This window comes from Manacus vitellinus, unplaced genomic scaffold (genome assembly GCF_001715985.3).
Source record: "Manacus vitellinus isolate BGI_N305 unplaced genomic scaffold, ASM171598v3 scaffold_31_pilon, whole genome shotgun sequence".
Lineage (NCBI taxonomy): Eukaryota > Metazoa > Chordata > Aves > Passeriformes > Pipridae > Manacus > Manacus vitellinus.
This window is the reverse complement of record NW_021940379.1, coordinates 604,352-625,365: the sequence shown is the minus strand read 5'-3', so window position 1 is coordinate 625,365 and position 21,014 is coordinate 604,352. Positions and strand designations below refer to the sequence as shown.

The 21,014-nt window shown below is 40.8% G+C and overlaps 1 protein-coding gene across 2 annotated transcripts in view; it reads left to right on the top strand.

Annotated features, from left to right (window-relative positions):
• Window positions 1-5,804: 5,804 nt before the first annotated feature.
• ZNRF3 (zinc and ring finger 3) overlaps window positions 5,805-21,014 on the top strand; it is a 29,781-nt gene continuing 14,571 nt past the window's right edge. Inside the window, exon 1 of one of the 2 annotated variants that reach the window (XM_018076296.2) lies at window positions 5,805-5,930. In XM_018076296.2, the coding sequence (XP_017931785.2) occupies window positions 5,805-5,930 (126 nt within the window). The remainder of the gene's footprint in view (window positions 5,931-21,014) is intronic. The other variant, XM_018076295.2, reaches the window with a different exon arrangement.

Genomic DNA, 21,014 nt, shown 5'->3' with positions numbered 1-21,014 from the left:
CAAATGGTGGAGAAAGAACGATGTTTTGTGGCTCGTGAGATTTAAATAATTGAATTTATAACAAAGAATTTAATCAGAGGAAAGTTTGGGAAGCTAATGTAGAGTCTCAAAGGCATGTTATTGAAGTTTTTAAACTGTCCAGGTCTCATTTGCCAGACCTAGCTTGTATTAGAACTGGTATCTTGGCAGGAAAGAGGAAGAGTTGGGATCTGTTGGGGTTGGGTTATTTTGTTTCTAGTGGAACTGAAGTTAGGGAATCTGTTTATGCTGTTGATATGCTCTGTTCCTCTGCAAACTACTGGAACTACCTAAGACACAGAAATACCAGTCTAGTTTTATCCAAGCTAGCACAGACCCCAAAGCAATATAGTGTCATCACCCTGATGTGAGTGGACACAACTGTCCTGCTTCCACACCCAGGCCAGTAAATTTTCTGTGGCGTGATATTCAGTGTGGATTTAATGGATTGAAGGTTGAAACTCACTTGTGATCTTAACATGGTGTGAATGTACCCTTTTCTTTTTGGTTGGTTTGGTGGGGATGTTGTGTGTGGGTTTCGTTGTTATTTTTCTTTTGTTTGTTTTGTTTAGGCTGTTTGGGATCCTTAATTCTAGTGTGAACTGTAAAAAAGAAAACCAAACAGAAACACAACCTTATGAATGGACTGAAGCTGGCTATCCTGTTAGCCACTGGGGTCTCAATATGGAGTGTGAATGAAATAATGGGATGTGAAGCCAGAGAGAAATTTATGCAGAGAAAAGATTCCTGGGTGGAAATTACATGCTCAGAGTGATGCTCAGTGGTGCCCCAGGAACATGGTTCTGACAGTGCTGGTCAGAAAGATTACTATAGGGCTTGGTGTGTTCATGGAGAAGGAAGTAGTAGATAAGATGGAAATTGATGTCGATGTATAAAGAAGAGATGCATATTCCCATGTGAAACAAACACACTAAAGAATTTTTGGAAGTGTTGTAAAAATGCAAAAAATTATGCAAAACCCCAAATGTGTTTTTTTTTTAAGGTGGGGGAAGTGAATGTCTTCCATTGTGATGCAACAAAATCCTGGGGAGTTTGTACCCTGCAGATATACTTAGTAAGTTCTCTATATTTGACAGCACAGAGCCTGCAGCACCCTATTAGTTTTACTTACTGCTTACAATGGGTTTTGCATTTGGGTTTGAGGTTTCTCATGTGAAAAATCATTTTGCTGTTGTGTGATGGTTTAATAAATCTCAGTCTTCTCCTTGCTTTGGTCTCTTATGCACTGGTAGGAAACGTAAAGTAGACATTCTGTGCCTGGGTTGTTGGACTACAAAATGGGATCCACTTGCTGTGGTCATGTTTGTCCTTGCACAGCAATGGTGGTGGCCAGCATGGCCATGCTGAAGGAGAATTCTTCTGTGACAACTGCTTGGTTTTGTTTGCTAGCCAGACCACAACTTTCTTCTAGTAACTAGTTCATGGTACAACCTTGCTATGGTTTGTGAGTAAAAGTGAGTGTTCTAAGTGGGTCCAATTCATGGGTTTGGACAAGAATTTGAAAATTTCTTCCCTCAAGGTGAATACAACTGTGTGAATGACATGAGTCTTGTATGGAGGAGATGAGTTCCTGCTTAATTTTTTCCCCTTTATTAGCAAACTTGCCGGAGATTCCTCTTTCTAGGTTCTTGTATTGCGATAGAGTTCAGAACCTTCCTAGAAAATGCAGTTCTTTGGACTAGGTTCAAGAAGCAGGAGCTGTTTGTATTTGGAAAAGGAGTTTCAGAATGCCATACAGTGGTCAGTAAATGCTAAACAGAAATCATCTCTTGCCATGAAAGCAATTGTTACTTCTTACATCTCACACTGTTCTTCATTTTACCTGTTCTCTCTTCTGGTTTTGTATTCCATGTTGAAGTATTGTGCAGCTTTTCAGATACAGCTCATTTAGTTACACATACTGGTCTTGATTTTACTGAGTTCCAAAATTAATTCTCTGGATTTCAAACTTAGTGCCTGATACCTGCTGCTTGATACACATGCCTCAGATGATACTAGTCAATGTTGTCATCTGTATTTTGTCCAAGGCAGCTGTAAACATAATGGTCTCTGAATCCTTCTTAATGCGTGCAGCTTTTCGGAATCTTATTTCTTGGCTGATCTGGTTAAGTGAGATGAGAGGGTTTTCCTCTAGTTTTTGGACAACATACACCTATGCTGGAAGGGAGAATGTACTGTGTGCACTGTCTGTTCCTACCTTTTTCTAACTGGAAGGTACAAACTCTGCAAAGCTGCGCTACAGGAATGGCCATCCTTTGTGATCTTGGGAGTTACATATTAATGTTTTCATACAAGAGGGCACAGAGTACTTGCAGTTCTATCATAGAGAACCATAGAGACAAAGAATGGGGTTAGTGGTTTGTCAGAAAGAGATGAGTGCCTGTTTAGGTGTGTCATTGTTCTTTGGGGGTTTAAGCTAGAGTCAAAAATTTCAGCTTTGGCAGCTTCTGCTGGCTTATGGTCTGCTGAAGGCAGGAAAAAAATTATGTGGAAGCTTCTGTTTAAGTAAAACTCTGCTGTCGGTGTATGGTATGAACCTGGAATGAGACTTACAGGACCCATAGTCTGGTTGGTACCTTATTGTGTCCCTGATGGCTTCATTCACAGAATCACATAATCATAGCATGGTTTGGGTTGGAAGGAACCTTAAAGATCATCTAGTTCCCAGCCCTTCACCCTGGGCAGGGACACCTTTCACTAGACCGGGTTGTTCCCAGCCCCATCCAACGTGGCCTTGAACAGCTTCACTGGGCAACCTGTGCCAGGGCCTCACCACCCTCGCAGGGAAGGATTTCTAATCTAAACCAACCCTCTTTCAGTTTAGGACTGTTACCTTATGTCCTGTCACTATACCTCTTGATAAAATGCCCCTCCCCATCTTTCCTGTTAGGCCCCCTTTAAGCAGTGGAAGGGTCTCTGAGGTCTCCCTGGAGCCTTCTTTTCTCCAGGCTGAACCACCCCAGCTTTCTCAGCCTGTCTCCAGAGCAGAGGAGCTCCAGCCCTGAGAGCATTTTTGTGTCCTCCTCTGTACCTGCTTACACAGGTCCCAGAGCTGGATGCAGTGCTGCAGGTGGGGTCTTGGCAAAGTGGAGCAGAGGGGCAGAATCCCCTCCCTCGACCTGGTTACCAAACTTCTTTTGATGCAGCCCAGGATACCATTGGCTTTCTGGGCTGGGAGCTCATGTTGCTGGGTCAAGTCCAGTTTTTAATCTGCCAGTACCCCCAAGTCCTCCTCTGCACGACTGCTCTCAATCCGCTCATCACTCAGGCTTTGTAAAAGGAAGAGAAGAGGCTCTTTGAGCTTTGAGTTTATACTGATGTCCAGAGACATAACTGCAGAATGGGCTTGGTGACTATGATCTAAAGGGCCATTCACACTTGGAAGCTGTTACGGAATAACAGTATTCTGGATGAAAGTGACAGTGGAAAGAATTTTCTGTTCCTCTTGGCCTTCTTCCAAGATTTTTTTCTGGACTAAAGTGGGTAGAGCCGTTATTTATTGTATGGGAAAAAAAAGACCAAGACTTTTCATCTCATGAGACAGTGCATAGAAAGATCCTGAGCTGTTCGTACGGTAGTTTGTAACACTGTAATGCCTATCCTGGCAGACATAAAAAAGGGCAAGAGGGTGAAAGTTTTCTTTTAATCACCAGGACTTTTTTTAGATGATTGAGTTACAGAGTAAAGTATTCCTCCTCTGTTGCTTTACTGTTTGTCTGCTCTGTAACACTAACCCACATAAAATTCACGCGGCTCTTTTTGAAGTTATTTTAGACCCTCAGCAATGTATACAGATTTTGTAACCTTGGATAAAAGCACCTAAGTCGTGGTTTCAGTTTTGCCCTTTCAGGCATGTGCAAAGTGCCCCAGCACATTTCAAGGATTTTGAACTAGAAACTTCTTAGATATGGGTTATGGTTTCAAAGCTCAATTAATACACCCTATGTCAAGGGAATTACATCAAGGAAATGGTTCTCTGTTTCTTTAGATATTTAATATCGATTAAAGCTGTGTTTTTACTTAAAGGATCCCATGGACTCCTTTTGGGGGTTAATTAGGTTGGAATATATGCCTGGGCAATCTTGGAGAGAGCATTCTCTGACTGACTCCATCCCCTGATTTTATGTCTGTGCTGAATAGTTTATCCATCAGATGATGAGTTTACAGAGTGGTTCATCTTCCAGTGATAGTACCTGCCCCAAGCTTTTAGCAGTAAGTTGAGCTGCCTCACCCATGTGAGGCTGCAGACAGCTCAGCAATGTGTGGTAACAGCTCATTCAGGAAAAAAAAAGAAAGAGGAAGGCTGAGTTAAGAGTTGGGCAAAGGATTTTACTCTTTCTGCCATGGTTTGGTTTTTTCCCTCAAAATAGAATAGATTGGTGATGAATCTTGAAAAATAATGAGTGGTAGAAAAACCCCTGTATTGTGTCAGTTCACCATCATGTTTCCCATATTTCACAGTTATCACTCAAGTTATTCAGAAAGTTAGGGCCCCACAAGATAATACAAATAGCACTCCGTGTGTTGTATTACTTGCAAAATGGAAGTCAAGGTACAAGACATGGGAGAAAAGCAGAAAAGGACGAAACAACAAGCTGGTGATGCAGAAGTGATGGCAGGATTAGTGACCATTACATGGTGCTACTTTGCATGGATTAGTGAGGTGTGTATATATATGTAAATTATTGAGCAGTATAATCTCCTCCTATTATAATCAGATACCAGAAAGCAAAGTTATCATAGTGCTGATATTAGTTTGTGGTTTTCTTCAGCTAGTTTGACAAAGCTGGCATTTAAGGAAAGGCATGAAACCAGATAAAGTACAGTTTTTTTGCAAAGAACTCTGCATATATGTTAAACTGCAGGCAACTCTTAGGCAAGGGTCTGTGAAAAGTCAGATTTTAGCAGAGGTTTGAAAAAGAGAACAAGGAGAACGCAGCAAACAGCGTAAGAAGTTAAATGTATGACACCCTAGTTTATACACAAAGATATTATCCTAATGGAGGACAGCAAACTTGGAAAAGAAAGGTTAAAAAAATCGATGTGTAGGAAGGTCCTTGCCATAATAAAATTAGAGTAACTACATAGTGTTGGAAGGAGAAGGAACAGATTGAATATCTGAAATTAAATCAAAGACATACTGTTGCCTAGTGTAAGAAACACAAATATCTAAAAATTTCTTGCTTCATGATAGCCCTCTGCCCCCCATCATTTGGGTTCAGAAAAAACTAGAGACTACTTCTCAATAGTTAGAAAGCTTCCTGTACCTTACTTTGAAGTATATGGTAGGCTTGTTCCAAAGGATGACAAACTGTTAATATTGTGCAAATATATTAAAAAAAAGTGATAATGATGCCTCTGAAACATGGGCTCTGGATCTTATGTAAACATGTACATCTCTGGACATGTAAAGCTTTTATGAGTGATAGTTCGTATTATTTCTGTCCATTTGCAAGGAAAGGTGGTTTTGCAATACAAAGTAGAACTTTGTATTTAATTATTTTATATCTGAGAAAAGGACTTATAATCACATTTGTTAGTCTTAAATGATTTTTTTCATAAGCAAGATGACAGTGGCATTACATAAAATTTTGATTTTGTACTCATGCTTCAGAAGTGTACTGGATTCTTCATATATGCAACCTTATGTTTCATTTTTTCTGGTGTACCTTATAAATAAAAGTGTATTAAAGTATTCAAAAGCGATCTGTATATTTTTTAAATTCTATTGATGGGCTAAAGGTTTTTTTCTGATTCTATTTCAGATGCATCCACTCGGACTGTGTAACAGCAATGATGAGGAAGACCTGTATGAATATGGTTGGGTAGGAGTGGTGAAACTGGAACAGCCAGAGTTGGAGCCTAAGCCATGCCTCACTGTCTTAGGAAAGGTAAGGGGATAGTTTGGAGCTGCATGTAACTGCTTCTTGGAAGGATTAGTTCCTTTCTGAGAAAAATCAGCAAGAAATAAACCAAGAGAAAACTCCCTTTAGGAATATTTAAAAATATTCTTGTTTTGCCTGTTTTCACACTAGATGCTTTGGGGAAAGATGATGTCATAACTTAGTTGATAGAGATGATGATGGGGAGCTGAGTGCACACATTCCCTTTTTGAGCTCTGTAGGGACCTAACAAAGACAAGAAAAAATGGCTGTTTGGGTGAAGCAGTATCGGAGTAGAAACAGAGTGAAGTGCTAACTTGGTCAAAGGAGTCAAAATGAAAGCATCTTACTGGTTTTCCTTTGGTATGGTTTTCTCAAAAGACATACATTAATTTCCTCTTTTTGGGGAAAGAGGGGTCTTCAAACCTAGAAAGATTTCTTTGCTTTCATTGCAGGATAAATACATGTAATAACAAGTGAATCTTATTGTCTTGGTCAAAGAAAAAAAGATTTTCATCTTCCTGGAGTCTCCCTGTGGAATGCAGCCTCTGGAATCTAAATTAATTGCAAAACTTTTGCCTTTGTTTTATGGGGTGAAGTCAAGATATCATTACTGCTGCCAGATAAGTTAAAAAGGAAAGCAGAAAGCTGACCTTTTCTTGTTTGCAGCTTAGAATTTTTGAGTATTGAGGTTATTATATGTAGACATTTGAAGTCTAGAGCAGTTGAAAGAGCATAGGCCACAAGTTCTACCAGTAACTGAGCAGTTGAAAACACATAAAGTAACTGGCTTTCATCCTGAAATCCAGCTGGCTCAAATTGGGTAGGATAGTGCTGGTGACTTCAGGTGAGCAGTGTATCAGGCAGACAATAAAATCGCAGGCTGACATTTTTAAAGTACAACTTGTCTCTGTAAATTTATAAGCAAAACTTCTAAAAACCTTACCTTTCAAAGGAAATGGGAAACCATCGGCTTGTCTAAAATTTGCTGCATGTTCCACTTGTAGTTCATGGTGAGAAACATCTCTTTAAGAAGTGATTTCCCTTTCTATGAATTTCAGCATAATACAACTTTTTTTTTTTTAAACTTGGAATACTGTTTTTATTTCAGAGAAATTCCAGCTTTTACTTCTTTGATCTTAGAAGGATAAAATCTGAGGATAAGGTCTTGTGAGGATGGGAATTAGAGAAGATTGGGTACTGAAAGATGCATAGTAACCCATAAGTAAACTCCAGGAGTAAGTTGAGTCTTGGGGAAAGCCACTTCAGGAAGGAATCTGCTCAGTGAAAATTATGTGAGGAAATAGATGTGGGAAATGGATGACCCACTGCTATGTACTCAAATCCCACCATGTCCTCTATATTCCCCATGTCCCCAAAGCCACACTGATTTCTAGAATGAGTTTACCTCGTTATCTGCTGATGTTGGCTTCCTGAAGCTTGGCCTGCTGAACAGCAGACCCTGATTTTGCTGCAGGAGCTCTGTAGCATCTGCTTTGATGCATAATGACAGTGATGTGACATAGGGTGTGTCCAGAGAGATTGGGCACAGTGTTTCATGTGTGTCAGTTCACGTGCAGTAATTTCAACAGCTGAAAAAAGAGTGGCCAAGGTTCTAGGCAATACTTGCTTCTCAGTAACTGTACTACAGCTTCTTGTTCTGTATTTTCATGTCTCTTATTTATCCTTCTCTTTCTGGAATATTTGTTCCCTGTTTCATCCTCACTGCTGTATTTTCTCCTCTCCATCTTTTACCTTCAACCTCTCTGCTGTCCTCCCTATGCTCAAGTTATGATCTGATTTAGAAGGACTTAGCAGCAGAGGCATCAACCATTAGCTTCTTGCAGGTCTGTCAAGTCAGCTTGGTTGTCTTACCAGTGGGAACAAGTTGTATTGCAATTGTCTGGGCCTCTGAAAAGTTCACTTTCCATGCAATTTGGAACATTTGGATTCAATGTGGCCACTAAACTATTTTGTTGGGTAAATATCAAACCTGCTGCATGTGTAGATGTGTCTTCTTCTGGTTATTTTTAGGATTTGGCAACTGATTTAAAACATAAAAGGGAAAGGAATGAAAAAGGGAGAGGGACAGGAGAGGAGAGGAGGGAGGGAGAGGTGGAAAAATAGAAGAAAAAGAAAAAAGAAACGGCAAGGAGTAGGGAAAGGAAAGGAAAGGAAAGGAAAATGGGGGAGGGGTGGCATTGAACAGGGAAAGGAAATGGAACTTGTTTCATGTAGAAAAGGAGGAAGAAATAAGGAGTGCAAACCTACTGTTTGTTCTTCATTATAGAGGTGATATTGTTGAAAATTTGGAATATGGTGAAGCAGAATGTAAACTACTTGAAAGCTGTTTGTAGAGCTAAATTGCATGACACACAAATCTGGTACAAACTTGTAGGGTTTTATTCTTGTTGGTTTTGGTTGTTGAGGTCTTTTTTGATTTAGGGGTGTTTTGTTTTGTTTATTAAAACTCTGGTCTGTGTTTTCAGAAGTTTTACTCCACTTGTTTATCCATGGGGAGCTGAACAGAATTAAATGTTTTCATTTCCGTATCGATTTTGTAATTGCTCATCCTTTATAGTCAGATTTATATGGTGTAATGGAAATCAAAGTGTTTAAAAAAAATATGTATCTCCTGTTTAAAGTGCCTGTGAAAACTGGACCCTGGTTGAAGCAAGGGGTGTGTGTGGCAGCTGTGATTTACTATTACCTTTGATCACAGTGCAGCCCTGTTTGAGGCAATGCTGCATGCAGGCAAAGCAAAGGCCTGGGTTTTACTGATCTCATGAGCTCCTGAATAGGGCTAGAAGGGGAATGACAGAGGAAGAAGAAAGCTTTTGGAAATGAAAAGGAAACCCCGTGAACCCGACCAGCATTATTGGCTGGATTTGCCTACTGGGGAGCCGCTCAGTTTCTGCCAGGCTAATTCTGCTTCAGCTTCTCTCCCCCACACCCCCGACCCCACCTCCCCCTCTCTCTTTCCTTCTTTCAGACTTTTTTTGTTTTTGAGGCATGGCTGTAGTAACTTGGTTCTCAGGCTGGGAACCCACTGAGCTGTTGCCATGGTCACTGGGAAGCTCTTCGTGCCATGTGCTTCAAAGGGAACCTTTCCCCTCCTGGAATTCCTCCCTTCTCTGCCTACAGCACAATGAGACTCCTTCACTGCTGTAACTGTGCTGAAGGAAGGCAAAAGCAGGGTTGCCTACAATACCTGTTGCATGCCTGCATCCTGGCAGGGCTGGAGGGCGCTGGGGGGTTAAAACTGGGTGATCTTTGAGGTCCCTTTCAACCCAAACCATGCTGGTATTTTGTGATTCACAGCTCTGTGGTGGCAGTATACCTGCATGTGTCCTGTACATTCCAACATGCAGACCCCCTGTTCTTTGCCCACCCCAGTAATTTTTAAAGCAAATTACATCTGTCAAGACCGTGAAGTGCAACCCAGCAATACCATTGCTTTTATTTCAGTACAGGAGAGATACTGAAAAAATGCTGAAGATTTGCTTAAAAGTAGCACTTCTTCCCTTTCTGCAGGCTCAAAAGTCCACAAGGAAGGATTTTGTTCTTGTTTCTCTTCCAGGGTCTGCTAAAAGGTCTCTTCTGTATTAATAGGATGTATGTATTTGAGGATGTGCATCTGAACATAACCTAACAAAGAGAGGATGTCCCTGCTACTACAGCTTCCTGTTTTCTTCAGATCAAAGAAATCTGTAATATGAGGAAATTCCTAACAGTTCTTCCAGTATCCATTCACTTCTTCTCTGTCTTTCGAGAGTTTATTTTCAAAAATTTACACTAATACTATCTAGGAGAATCTCTTGTTTTGCTATGTCATCATTGTGATTATACTAGTTAGGCTTCGGCCAAAATCATCATGACTTGAATGTGCATTAGACAGTTGACCTGTGATTCCTAACCTTTTGTCTAACAATTTATTTTAGGTTATTATAAGGTAGTTAAATGAGAAATCATGGGGCTGTGTTGGTAGTTTAGTTCCTGAATAAAGAGAGATGTGTTCTAAGACTTGAGGAACAAGAGGTCCTGTGGAGAGACCATTTTAATCTTTTTTCTTTCAGAGTTACTGAAAGTAAGAAAAAAAGAAAGGCAGATCAAACAAAATCAACTTACACCTTTATATGAATAGCCTAAATTAAGCATATAATTACATGTTCAAATTAGAATTGCACTGACCATATAAGTATACCATTTGTTTCTGTATAACATTAATAGTTTTACATACAGTTTGGATAATGTTCTGTAGAAATGGATTCAGTTCAGTAGTAGAAATGCATACTGAATTCAGGGAAATGTTCTTCCATTCTAAACTTACTCAGAAACTACGACTGAACTATGCTTTAGATTAAGATCTAAAATTAATGAGAGACATGTCTAAAATCATTGTTCAGTGTTTCCAAAACTTTTCTTATTCAGATACTTTCAACTGGTAGTGACACCTGCAGTAAGGTGTACCCTGTGATGAGTCTTGTGCCACATGCAGTAGGAATACTGCCACTTTAGGAAGACTTCTTACATCCACTGAAGTACTTGACATTCCATTTATGGTATTTATTCCACAGTTTGGGGACTTTTTCTGCCTTCTGTTTGTCAGCCCATGTTTCTTCTTTGCAAACAGCATCCAAAAAGCATTTGTAATACGTTTCAAGACAGTAGTCTCAAAAATCAATGGCAAAATTTAATTTTGCTCAAAAGTAATAGTATGAGTGGTTTTTAAGCTGGTTGGTTAGTTTTTTGTTAGTTAGTTAGTTGAGAAAAGTGTTGCAGCAGTATAAACTTTGTATGGGTTGTTTTGAGCTCCCAAACATTCTGTTTTAAGAAGGAAGTTGTTATGAAGTAGAAAAAAGTTTCTTGAATGAGACTAGACTCCTTTGGCTGTGGACTACTTGATGGGTCTATGATGGGTCTATATTGCACGTGCCAAACATGCCAGAACTCTGATCAAAACACGAACTATGTTTTTTATCAACCTCATTGTTTTCACTGTAATGAAAAAAAGAGTATGTGTTTTGATGGGGAAAAATAGCATCCTGTCTAGTGTTAAAGACTCAGCCCTTCTGAATCAGTCATGTTCTTTAAGAGTCTCCCATTAACTTTGCATTAAATTTTTTTATTTCCAAGGTCTGTTGTCTTAGCACTACCTAAAATTAGGGTTAACTGTGAAAAAGCGTAGTATATATAATTGTAATCCTTGCCATCCATGTGTTTGTCTTTACTGTATTTGTTCTAAAAAATATATTGAGAAACAGGAAATGAACATTTTCCTGGAACACCAAAGAACATCATAACTGCTGTAATATCATGATTATTTCTTGTTATTTCCCACTTCATCGTCGCTCATAATGTCCAGGACACCCGAAATGTGTGAGCAGTGTGATCAGACCTCTACACCATCTAAACACAATGATTTCTGAAGTTCTAACAAAATTGCATAGGTGAGGTCAGAAGAGGGGTTAATACATGGTTTTTCAGGAAGAAGGTGGCTTCTCATAATAGCAGACAGAAATAGTCAAGAAGGGACATGTGTATGTTTTTGAACAAAAAAAAATAATCACATAAGCAGTTGAAATCTGGAGAGAGGAAAGGTTTGTGTTGTGTATGGATCATGTGGTGAAAGATACAAAAGGAAAGAAAATAATTGAATCAAAGCCAAAGAGGGAAAAGCTCAAAGGAATGGACAGACAAGGGCTGAATCAGGTTATGCAGTTCAGCAGAAGTAGGTCTATCAGGTTTTCATTCATGGGTAGTGATGGGCCCTTTCCATTGGGAACTTGTGCCAGCTGTCTGCTACTGTATTATTTTACTAACTTACTTTCCATGTGCACTGCACAGTTAGGAAAAGCATCAGGTATTCATGCAGAAAGGCTCTCTTATGTTTTTTTCTCCCTCTGGGCGCTCCTTAGATTTGCCATTGTTGGCTTGATTACTTTAAATAAGTGCCCACTTTTAGAGCTTAGTCTTTAGCAGTCCCTGCCACCATGTTCACTCCTTTCTAACCAACTGTGGAGCACAGCTGCTTCTCCCTTGAGCTAAAGAAGCAGCTGTTGTTGCACATGTGTTACTTGAGTTCAGCTCAGTCAGATCTCCCAGTGAAATTAATGGAAGTCAAGGCTGAGTAAAGACTAAGGAACAACTACTTAAGACATGCCAATAATAATAATAATATATAAAGGTTTTATGTTTTAATTTTTTGGACCATCATTATTCTATGTGCCTTGTGAGCCTCTCAAACATTGAGAGATATTTTTATTTTACATGCAGAATCTGCCTATTTCTGTAACAGGAGAAATGCACAATGGCAAACGTGTTGCAAAAGCTATAGAAATGGAGTTTGAAACAGAAAAGTGAATGGGCAAGTAAGTGCAGCTATGTTGGAGTATAGAAATGAGCACAAAAGAAGTCTAGCAAGCAGAATCGGATAAATGGACCAGAAAGTGAAGAAAATCAGGAGCAGATATGGAGGCAGGGAATGGAATTATTTAGGACTTCACAGATGAGTGACATGCCTAATTTTGGTGCACGAGGGGACAGAAGGCTTTGAAAGAAATTGGAGAACTTTGGAATGTAACCAGAGCTGCATCAGAGGGACTCCGATATTCAGAATAAAAGATGGGCAGATACAGTTGACAGTGGTAGAAAACTGGATCCTAAGAAATTGCAGACATAAAGTGGGAATGTTTTGCAATGATTTTCACGGGGTTGAAAGGAAAGAGAAAAACTTAATATAACACAAAGTGTGCTTCGTATCTTACTGCTTTGAGATAATTTGCCAGAACACATTTTTCTGTTCTAAACATTTTATCTTTGTGATGACCAGGTGATATTATCTAGAGGTGCATTTTTGGGTAACAGGATGATTTAGTATTTGTACTAAGTTCAAGGAATCAACTCCAATGAATGAAGTGATGATACCGTGAACTCAAAATGAGAACGAAGCGAGGTTTTTAGTCAGTGTAGGGAGCACTGACCAAGCTACTTGCAATTCTTGCAGGTTAGTTCTTGAACATTAGAGCTGGACATGAATTAGGTAATACAGATTAATTATGTATTATTAACATTCACACAACTGTTGCCTTAGAATTGCTCGGTAGGGATATGGAACTCTCACAGAAACTATTAAAAATATCAAAAGCATGTATATATTCTAGTGCATTAATGGCTCAGTTGTTGGCCCACTGGTGTTTTGTTCAGTTGGTAAGCCAAGAGAATACATCACAGACATTTAGTTTTTCAAAATGCTCAAAGAACTTAGTTAGCTTTGGATAGGAAAAAAGATGGTCCTGAGCCCTGAGGATGCAAGTAACAAGCTTTTAAGTGGGCAGGGGGGAGGATGCATTTGCAAATAGCACAGAATCTAGAGACTCCAAGTCCATGAACAGTGTTGAAACTCCCAGAGGGTCCCATCAGCTGACTCTATGGGACTAATGAACCAGTCTGACTGTTTATGGGCTGTGGTTAACCTCTTGCAAGTTAGGATTTCCTGTCGCCAGCAATGAGCTGTGACCGCCAGCACCACAGTGTTAATGATGAGGTAGGGGCTGATGAATGGCTGGACTCCAGACAGCAGCCTTCACTGGCAAAGAATCAAGTGGCTAGAGGGGGAAAAACATTGAAGTCTACAAGGGAAATAATGCAAACTCCAGAACCTATAATTCCCATGTTTAAAAAAAGAAAGGGATAAAGAAACTGGGGACAAATTCAACAAGTGAAGCTTTTATCTCTGCATTCTGAATAGAAGATTGTTCTTCAGCAAAACTGGCTGTAAAAGCCAGGCCAGTTAAAACAATATGCAGGCTGCTTGCCTCCAAGTAACCAGAAATTGTTGGCTCAGAGTAGCCTGCTCTGAGGAGCCAACCTGCTGGGAGACGTTATCCAAGCAACGGCTTGAATGTAATTCCTCCCGCTGTGGAATGGCTCTTTGGCAAATGAAGACCCTAATTAGAGATGGAAGGGTTTCTATTTTGTTTTTCTTTAATCCTTACCCCGAGGCCTCTGCAATACAGCCATGTCTCTGCTTGTGTGGAGAGAAGTTTCCAGTTTCCCTTTGTAACAAAAATCCTCCACCTTTTTCATTCTTGTTTTCCCCTTCTTTTTATCTTTTTCCTTTTTTTTTCCTTTTTTTTTTTTTTTTTTTTAAGCAGAGTCAACAAACTAACAACAAGGGCCCACCACAGTTTGAGACCTTGAAACTAAACTAATCCAAACCCAAGGATCACTGTTTGGAAGAAGAGCCATATCATCCATGGAAAGTTGCTAGCTAAACTGGAATACTGGCCTACCATGCATATTTTTACTACTGAACTTAGTACCCAAGCAGATTCTTGTCGTGGAGAGGGAGGATCTCACTGAATCAGCAGTATTCTACTGGATACTAAGGGAATTTTACATGCCTTTGTTCAGTCAGAAAGATATAAATCCCTGACTGGGGGTTACCTGCATTTCTGTAGTCTTGGATGCAGATGCTCATCCCTGACAAAGGGGACAGAACCTCCAGAGCAATGTGCTACAGCACTTAAATATATGTAGAAGTGAAAATACATTTGCTGCTTGACAACTCACCTTGGTATACATGATGTCTGTCTGAACATAGTCATGGTTTGCATGCAGGCACTTAATAACCCTGCAAAGAGCACTGCATTTGCTGTCACTGTTGAGATTTGGATCTATTATTTCATCATCTCAGATGATGATTGTGTTATCTCTAAAATGTTCTTTTTCACAGTAGATACCAACCTACTGATGAGGGCCAGTTACCTGAGGATGAGGCTAAACAAGACAGATGATACTAAGCAGAAGTCACTCTGAATTCCTATCAGTTTCTTACATTTGAAAATAGGTATATACCCCAAGTTGACCTGAATCACTCCTAATTTTTTTCATGTTAGCTATGCTTGCTTTCATTTCTTTTTAGCATTTTTTGATGGGCTGTGATCATATTCATATTGTCTTTTCAAGGATAGCAGAATGCTTTAAGTGAGCACAAAACTCTTCAGCCTTCGAGTAATTTTTGGTTAATTTAGGTGTGTCAGTATATCTTGGATAGACTACTGTAAATGCTTCAGACCTATTCTATAATTTCACACAAGCTGAATCTATTTAAAATTTCTCCTATTTACTAAAATATTTAAATAAAAGATGCTGTGAGTTGGGAACCACGGCCCAAAACTGTTGTTTTGTTGAAAAGAACTTTCTTCAATAAGGTGAGACTTGAGCTTTGCCATCTCCCCCTCTAAATGTGAGACATAATTCTTATAATTCTTTGTTTTCCCTTTTGATGTGACCATTGTATTTTGGAGGTAACTGTGTATAGAACTTCTGTTGCCTGGAAAAAGTGTGAAAGGTTATAAGATGTAGCAGCATTTCTGTTAAACACCAGCAGTTGTCCTGAACGCCGCCACCCACCTCTTGCTGAGTGTGCTGGGTCCCTGTGAATATGTAATCTAGTTCAAGACCCCAGTTCCCTCCTTTGATCTCTTCCAGTGCTCACCCTTCTCTTTGTGACTGCTGGCCCACAGAATGGTCTGTGATAGCAGAGTGCAGGGCTTTGGGGATGGAGTCCCATGACTCTGAAATGTGTCTCAAAAGATTTGCAATCAGCAGGCTTTGCTGTGTTCAGGATTAAGTAAATGTCTTTATTATTTTTACTTGGTGTAGACTTAGAACTGATCAGTGTTTCTCCCTAACCCCCAAAAGAGAGAGAGTTTTGTTTTCTTCTTCCTCATTTTAACTATCTGAGAGCCTCTTAGTACAGAGCAGTATGAATCACATTGGTATACATATATATTGTTGATGTTATTATGTATTACACAAAGTGATATTTTTCTTAAAACTGCAAGTACATCGTTTTTTAACTTCAGGGTTATTTTACCAGAGAACTACTTTGGGTTCTTTGGGTTTAAATTGTGACTATGTTTTTAAATTTAGAAATACAGCTTCATACTCTCTATACTTCTTAATTAATAAGCAACTGTTGTAATGCCACATAATGCAGTATCTCTAGGGCATGGGTATAAAACATCCCAAAGTGCCAGAGAATTTAAGTATTCCAGTCAGGAAGGGGTTTTATATTGGTGTGATACTTGGGTATTTAACTGTTTTGTTGTGATATTCTGCCTTTGTTTTCAGACAGAAATCCGAAAGTTCCTTTCTCATTATCTCAGAAAAGGTTTAAAATGGCATCCTGCTTATGCTTGGCTTAACTTAGTTTCTGCAATTACCAGGGAGTTGTCCATTAACAGGGCTGAAGCATCAATTGGTTAATTTGTAACTTCTGCTGTTTGCAAAGTAGAGGATGCCCTTTTCTCCTTCCTCCTGTGCCCTGCAGAATTGCCCTGTGGCTTTACTTGCTAGTCCAGGGGTGGTTCAGGGGGCAAGATATTTTTGCTGATTGACTGAGCCTGATAGCAGTGTAGAGGGGAGAAAGAGAGGGGGTGCCTGTATTGTTCAGATGTTGTTGTTGGTATTCTGTGTAGCTCTGAGAGAAAGAGAGGTTTTTGCAGTTTTAGAATTGTAAGGGAAAGGTATATTTGACACAATACTGTGGGATTTATGCAAGGTTCTCAATGACAAGCAGAGTGCAGGGGACTGTTTAACTGAAGTGTCTTGGCCTTTGGCTGATGTGCCAAGCCTTTGCAAGTACAGTTGTGGGCCTGCTCTAGAAATGGGTGCTATGCATTTAATGAGATAACATTATATTTTCTTTTTCCCCAACAGTAACTGCTGCTAAACCCCAAATATATTATGGATAGTCAAATGTCAGTAGGAAACACACAGTCTTGCTTACTTTAGGAGATATTTTCTAGATTTGACTAGTAATACCCATTGTAGTTGATGTTTTAGCAGCCAATACTGGTGGTGGCAACATCTGCTTGTCCTGACCTGCAGATTCATCGTGCATTTTATGTAGGAATCAGTGGTCTCTTTCTCATGATTAGAAGTTCCTGGGTTTTGTCAGCACTTAACCGAGGACTTCTTTAAACTCAAGAGGCTCTGCAGAAGTTAAACCCTGGTAATGTTGGCTCCTAATGCTTATTTCAGCACTGAAGTTGTTCTCTCATATAAAAAATCCAATGAAGACAAGTCTGCAGAAGTGTCATAGACTAACCATGCAACTACAGCAACCAGAAAAGCCAATATTCTAGAACCTGGTATTACATTTTCTGTATCATACCTCTGGTAATATTGTCTACATCTTTGTGGTCTCACTTGATCTTGATATGGAGAAAACAGGTGCAAATCAGTTAGTTTGTGAGTGCTAAAAATTATTGGAACAGATTTTGTTACTTTTGAGTCTGCTCAAGAGGAGAGCATGACCACGGCTATATTCATCATTTACTTTGGTGAAATATTGCAGATGGAAACCTCATCCCTTCAGCTGTATTCCCTGGCAGCAATTTCCCTGTTGAAATTCTTGAACTGCTTTTCCAGAGCCATAAAGCAAGACACTACACCTTTTCATTGAAAATCTTGTTCTTTGGAGTCACAGAGCGTGCAAGTTGCAAGCTACTGAGTGTTGCTTATATGTTACCAGTACACTACGTGAGAGGCTGACTCTTATTTCAAAGGACCAAAAGACAGCTATAAGAAAGGTTCCACTTCACACTGCTTGCATAATCCCACTCTTTTGGCAGATTAATGACCACTGACTCCACAATGTGGAGGGATCCGACATAGAATATTGGATCTGATGGGATTAAACAGGAAACATGCTTCAAGTTCAATGTTTTTTTTAGTTCATAAAGAAATTGAGGGGGGGAAAAACCTCAAAAATGGACAGAGTAAATTCAGGCTGGCTCAGTTCTCAGCTAAAGAAGGATGTACAAACTAATTTTATTGACTATTCTGTTCATCAATCTCTGTTCAGAGTTAGAGTAACCATATTTTCTGGCCCCCTGCCCCCAAAACATTAGAAGTATTGAAAAAAGGAAAGAGAAGAGGAAAAAGCCATGGTTATGCCTCTTGGAGCTGTGCTGTTTCCCTCGGTTCTGACTGAAAGTAGTGTTTTGCTTTCAGGATCCATAGGACTGTCTTCTGTATACTGTATCCTTTTCGGCTTCCCTTTTTGGAAGACCAGCTAATAATGCTGGCACCTGATGGAAGAGTTTGCTAAAAGCAGTTTACTGACATTTGTACTGTTTACCCCTTAAACCAGTGCCTGATCTCCCTTTCCCCATCTTTATGATTTTCTTAACTGGCATATTAATTGGAATAAGGCCATACTAAAAAGCAGAGGAGGAGATGCTTGCCATGTTCTTATCTGCAAGCATGCAAGGTCCTTCAAGATGTCAGGAAGTGGCTGAACTTCTTACTGGTTTGATTGTTGCTGTCCTACCTGCTTTGAATGAATGAGAGGAAGCAGTGCACCTGTTTAATAGTTATCTGGTCCCTAGGGTTGAAAGTTTGCCTCATCAAGGAAGTTGTTACTTCCTTATTGTGTTTGCCTGGCACAGGAAGGGAGTGCAGAGCTCTTAAAATCTTTCTGATGTTCTTTGAGGCAACGACTTAAATTTCCTCAAACCTGGAGATATGCAAAGTGCAACTTTCCTTGCACTTCTGTCACATGCGTTTACTCTTATCCTTTCTAGATTACAAGGCCAAGTAAATTCTGCCAGATTTTAAACTGAGACAGTATTTAATGGGCATTGTAGTGGTAATGGTTATCACAGTAAGTTCATAATAAGTAGGTCTCTAAAATACACTCTAAAATAACTTTTCATTAGCCTTCTCCATGAGCTGTGACAATCTCTGGGCAAATTAAAATGCCACAGAAACACAGATGAGGCCATTATTATGTATTTTCAATTAGAGTCCTTTTAAAATGTGTAATAAACACATCATATCCTTCTGTTTATGTTTTTCTTTTGAGTATAAAGTAGCCATATATATTCTTCAATAAGGAGCTTTTGATAAAGTCCTAGGCTGGTGATGTTAAAGGAATTGAGAAAGGGCAAATTCAAGGGTGGGTTTTGTTTCCCTTTGCTTTAGAGGCACCTACATCCACCATTCAACTAAGACAAGATGGCCAAAACTAGGTGTTTGACTGAAGTCTAGCAAATGGTGGATAACTTTTTAATGCTATTTACAAAGAAAAACCCTACAACTCCCTTACAAGAGGGTGGGCCAAGTAAGGCTTGGGCTCAGCTCCCCTGGGAACAAGGGGCAGGACAAGGAGAAATGGCCTGAAGTTGTGCCAGGGAAGGTTTAGATGGGATATTAGGGAAAATTTTTTCATGGAAGGGGTGGTCAGGTATTGAAACAGGCTACCCAGGGCAGTGGTGGAGTCACCATCCCTGGAGGGATTTAAAAGATGTGTAGATGGGGCACTCAGGACATGGTGATGGGCTTGGCAGTGTTGGGTTGATGGTTGGACTTGTTGACCTTAAAGGTCTTGTACTAAACAGTGGAGCGATTCTCTAAAAAAGATGCCAGGTGACTTTATCCTACAAAGACCTACTTATATCTATCCTATATTTTGTGGTTTATTATGTTTGTATTCAAGAGTAAAAGTATTTTTGAATTGCCAATACAGGGCTTGCTGAAGATTGTTTAAATTTCAAGGACCAAAGCATGCCCAGTACTCTCTATGTCAGTGTTTTTGCACAACTGAGCCCAGTATCTACATGATGGGCAGTTAGCTGCTGGTCTGCACAGTATGTGTCTGACATCTCTGGAGCTCCAATTGGGATGTAGGAGCACTTTTTGGGAAAAATAAAGGTTGCATGAAGTGGCAGCCATGCACAGCAAACAGGCTCCGTCCATTGCTTTGTAGTAACATAAACTGTAGATTCTAAATGCAAAGACAGACTGCAAGGTTGTCACTATGAACAAAAAGGGATCACTTGAATTATGAAAAGTGCGGTTACCAATTTTTTTTGTTGTTTTCTATTACTCTTTACAAAAAAAGAAAAATACTAATATGTAGTGATAGTAATTTATTTTAAGCTACAGAAGACAATCACAAAAAGGGGTATGCCTGATATCTTTCCTGCTGTCAATTGCATGGGAATTCAATTGTGGAAATGCCTGTTTGCTTGCCACAGGTATTGTAAAGGTAAAGGAGGTAGCAGTGTACTTTTTCTTCCCCCTCATCCAACATGTGTATTTATTTTTCATCCAGGTTTGGTCAGTTTGCTTAGAGGAATGATTTGGGATCTATACATGCTGGATAGCCCAAAATGAAAAAGCCAAGTGCCTATTACAGACCGGCATTATTTTAAATGGGACTTAACAGTGCTGTGTTATCTTGAGCTGTCCTGATTACTGAGTAGCGGACAGGGTATCTTCGAAGACGTTTTGGCTTTAATTAACCTCCAGTATTCTGGAGGGGGGTGAGGAAGGAGGGGGGCAGCGGCAGCCGGGCTTTCCAAGGTGCCCCTGCGGCCGCCCCCTCGGGCCGGAGGGAGGGAGGCGAGCGCCAGGCGCGCACCGGTGCCCGCGCACTCGTTCGCTTGTGTCCAGCCTGCCCCGGCTGTGGGGCCGAGCTGCAGGCGGGTCGGCCGCTCTCTGATCTGTGGCCAGCGACCCGGCCGGGCGGAGCCGCGCACCACCCCGCGGGCGGGGGCGCCTCGGGACCCGCGTGCGAACAAGGCTCTTTTGGCTGGCACAGGGCCGGGCTCCCCAGTGCCAGCGGCAGAGCCCGGAGTGTTACCCAGCAGCGAATGCACCGTCTGTTCTTTGGGAACGGCATCTAAACCCCGGCAGGGAAAAAACCCTCCCCGTCTCCCCCTCCTCCCCCTGGCCGCCCAGAGCCCCCGCCCGCGCGGGAATCACATGACAATGGCGGCACTTCCGGGGCAGGGCGGGTGCCCCCAGCGGGAGGGACCTGCGGCCACCAGGGGCGGCCCGTGCACGGGGCGGGCCGGGCTCAGGGCGCCCCGCGGGGAGGAGGCGGGAGCTGTGAGGGGGAGAGCGGCCGCGCCGCCCGGGGCTCGGGCTGCGGGTTGCGGAGTGAAACGAGCGCACCCCTGGTTCTCCAGCACGGTTTTTGAGCTGGACCCCTGCTTCTCATCCCTTAACGCCCCATGGCGGACACTTGCTGCGCTGTGTACTTGCTCATTCAGCGCCTTCAGAAATATAAGG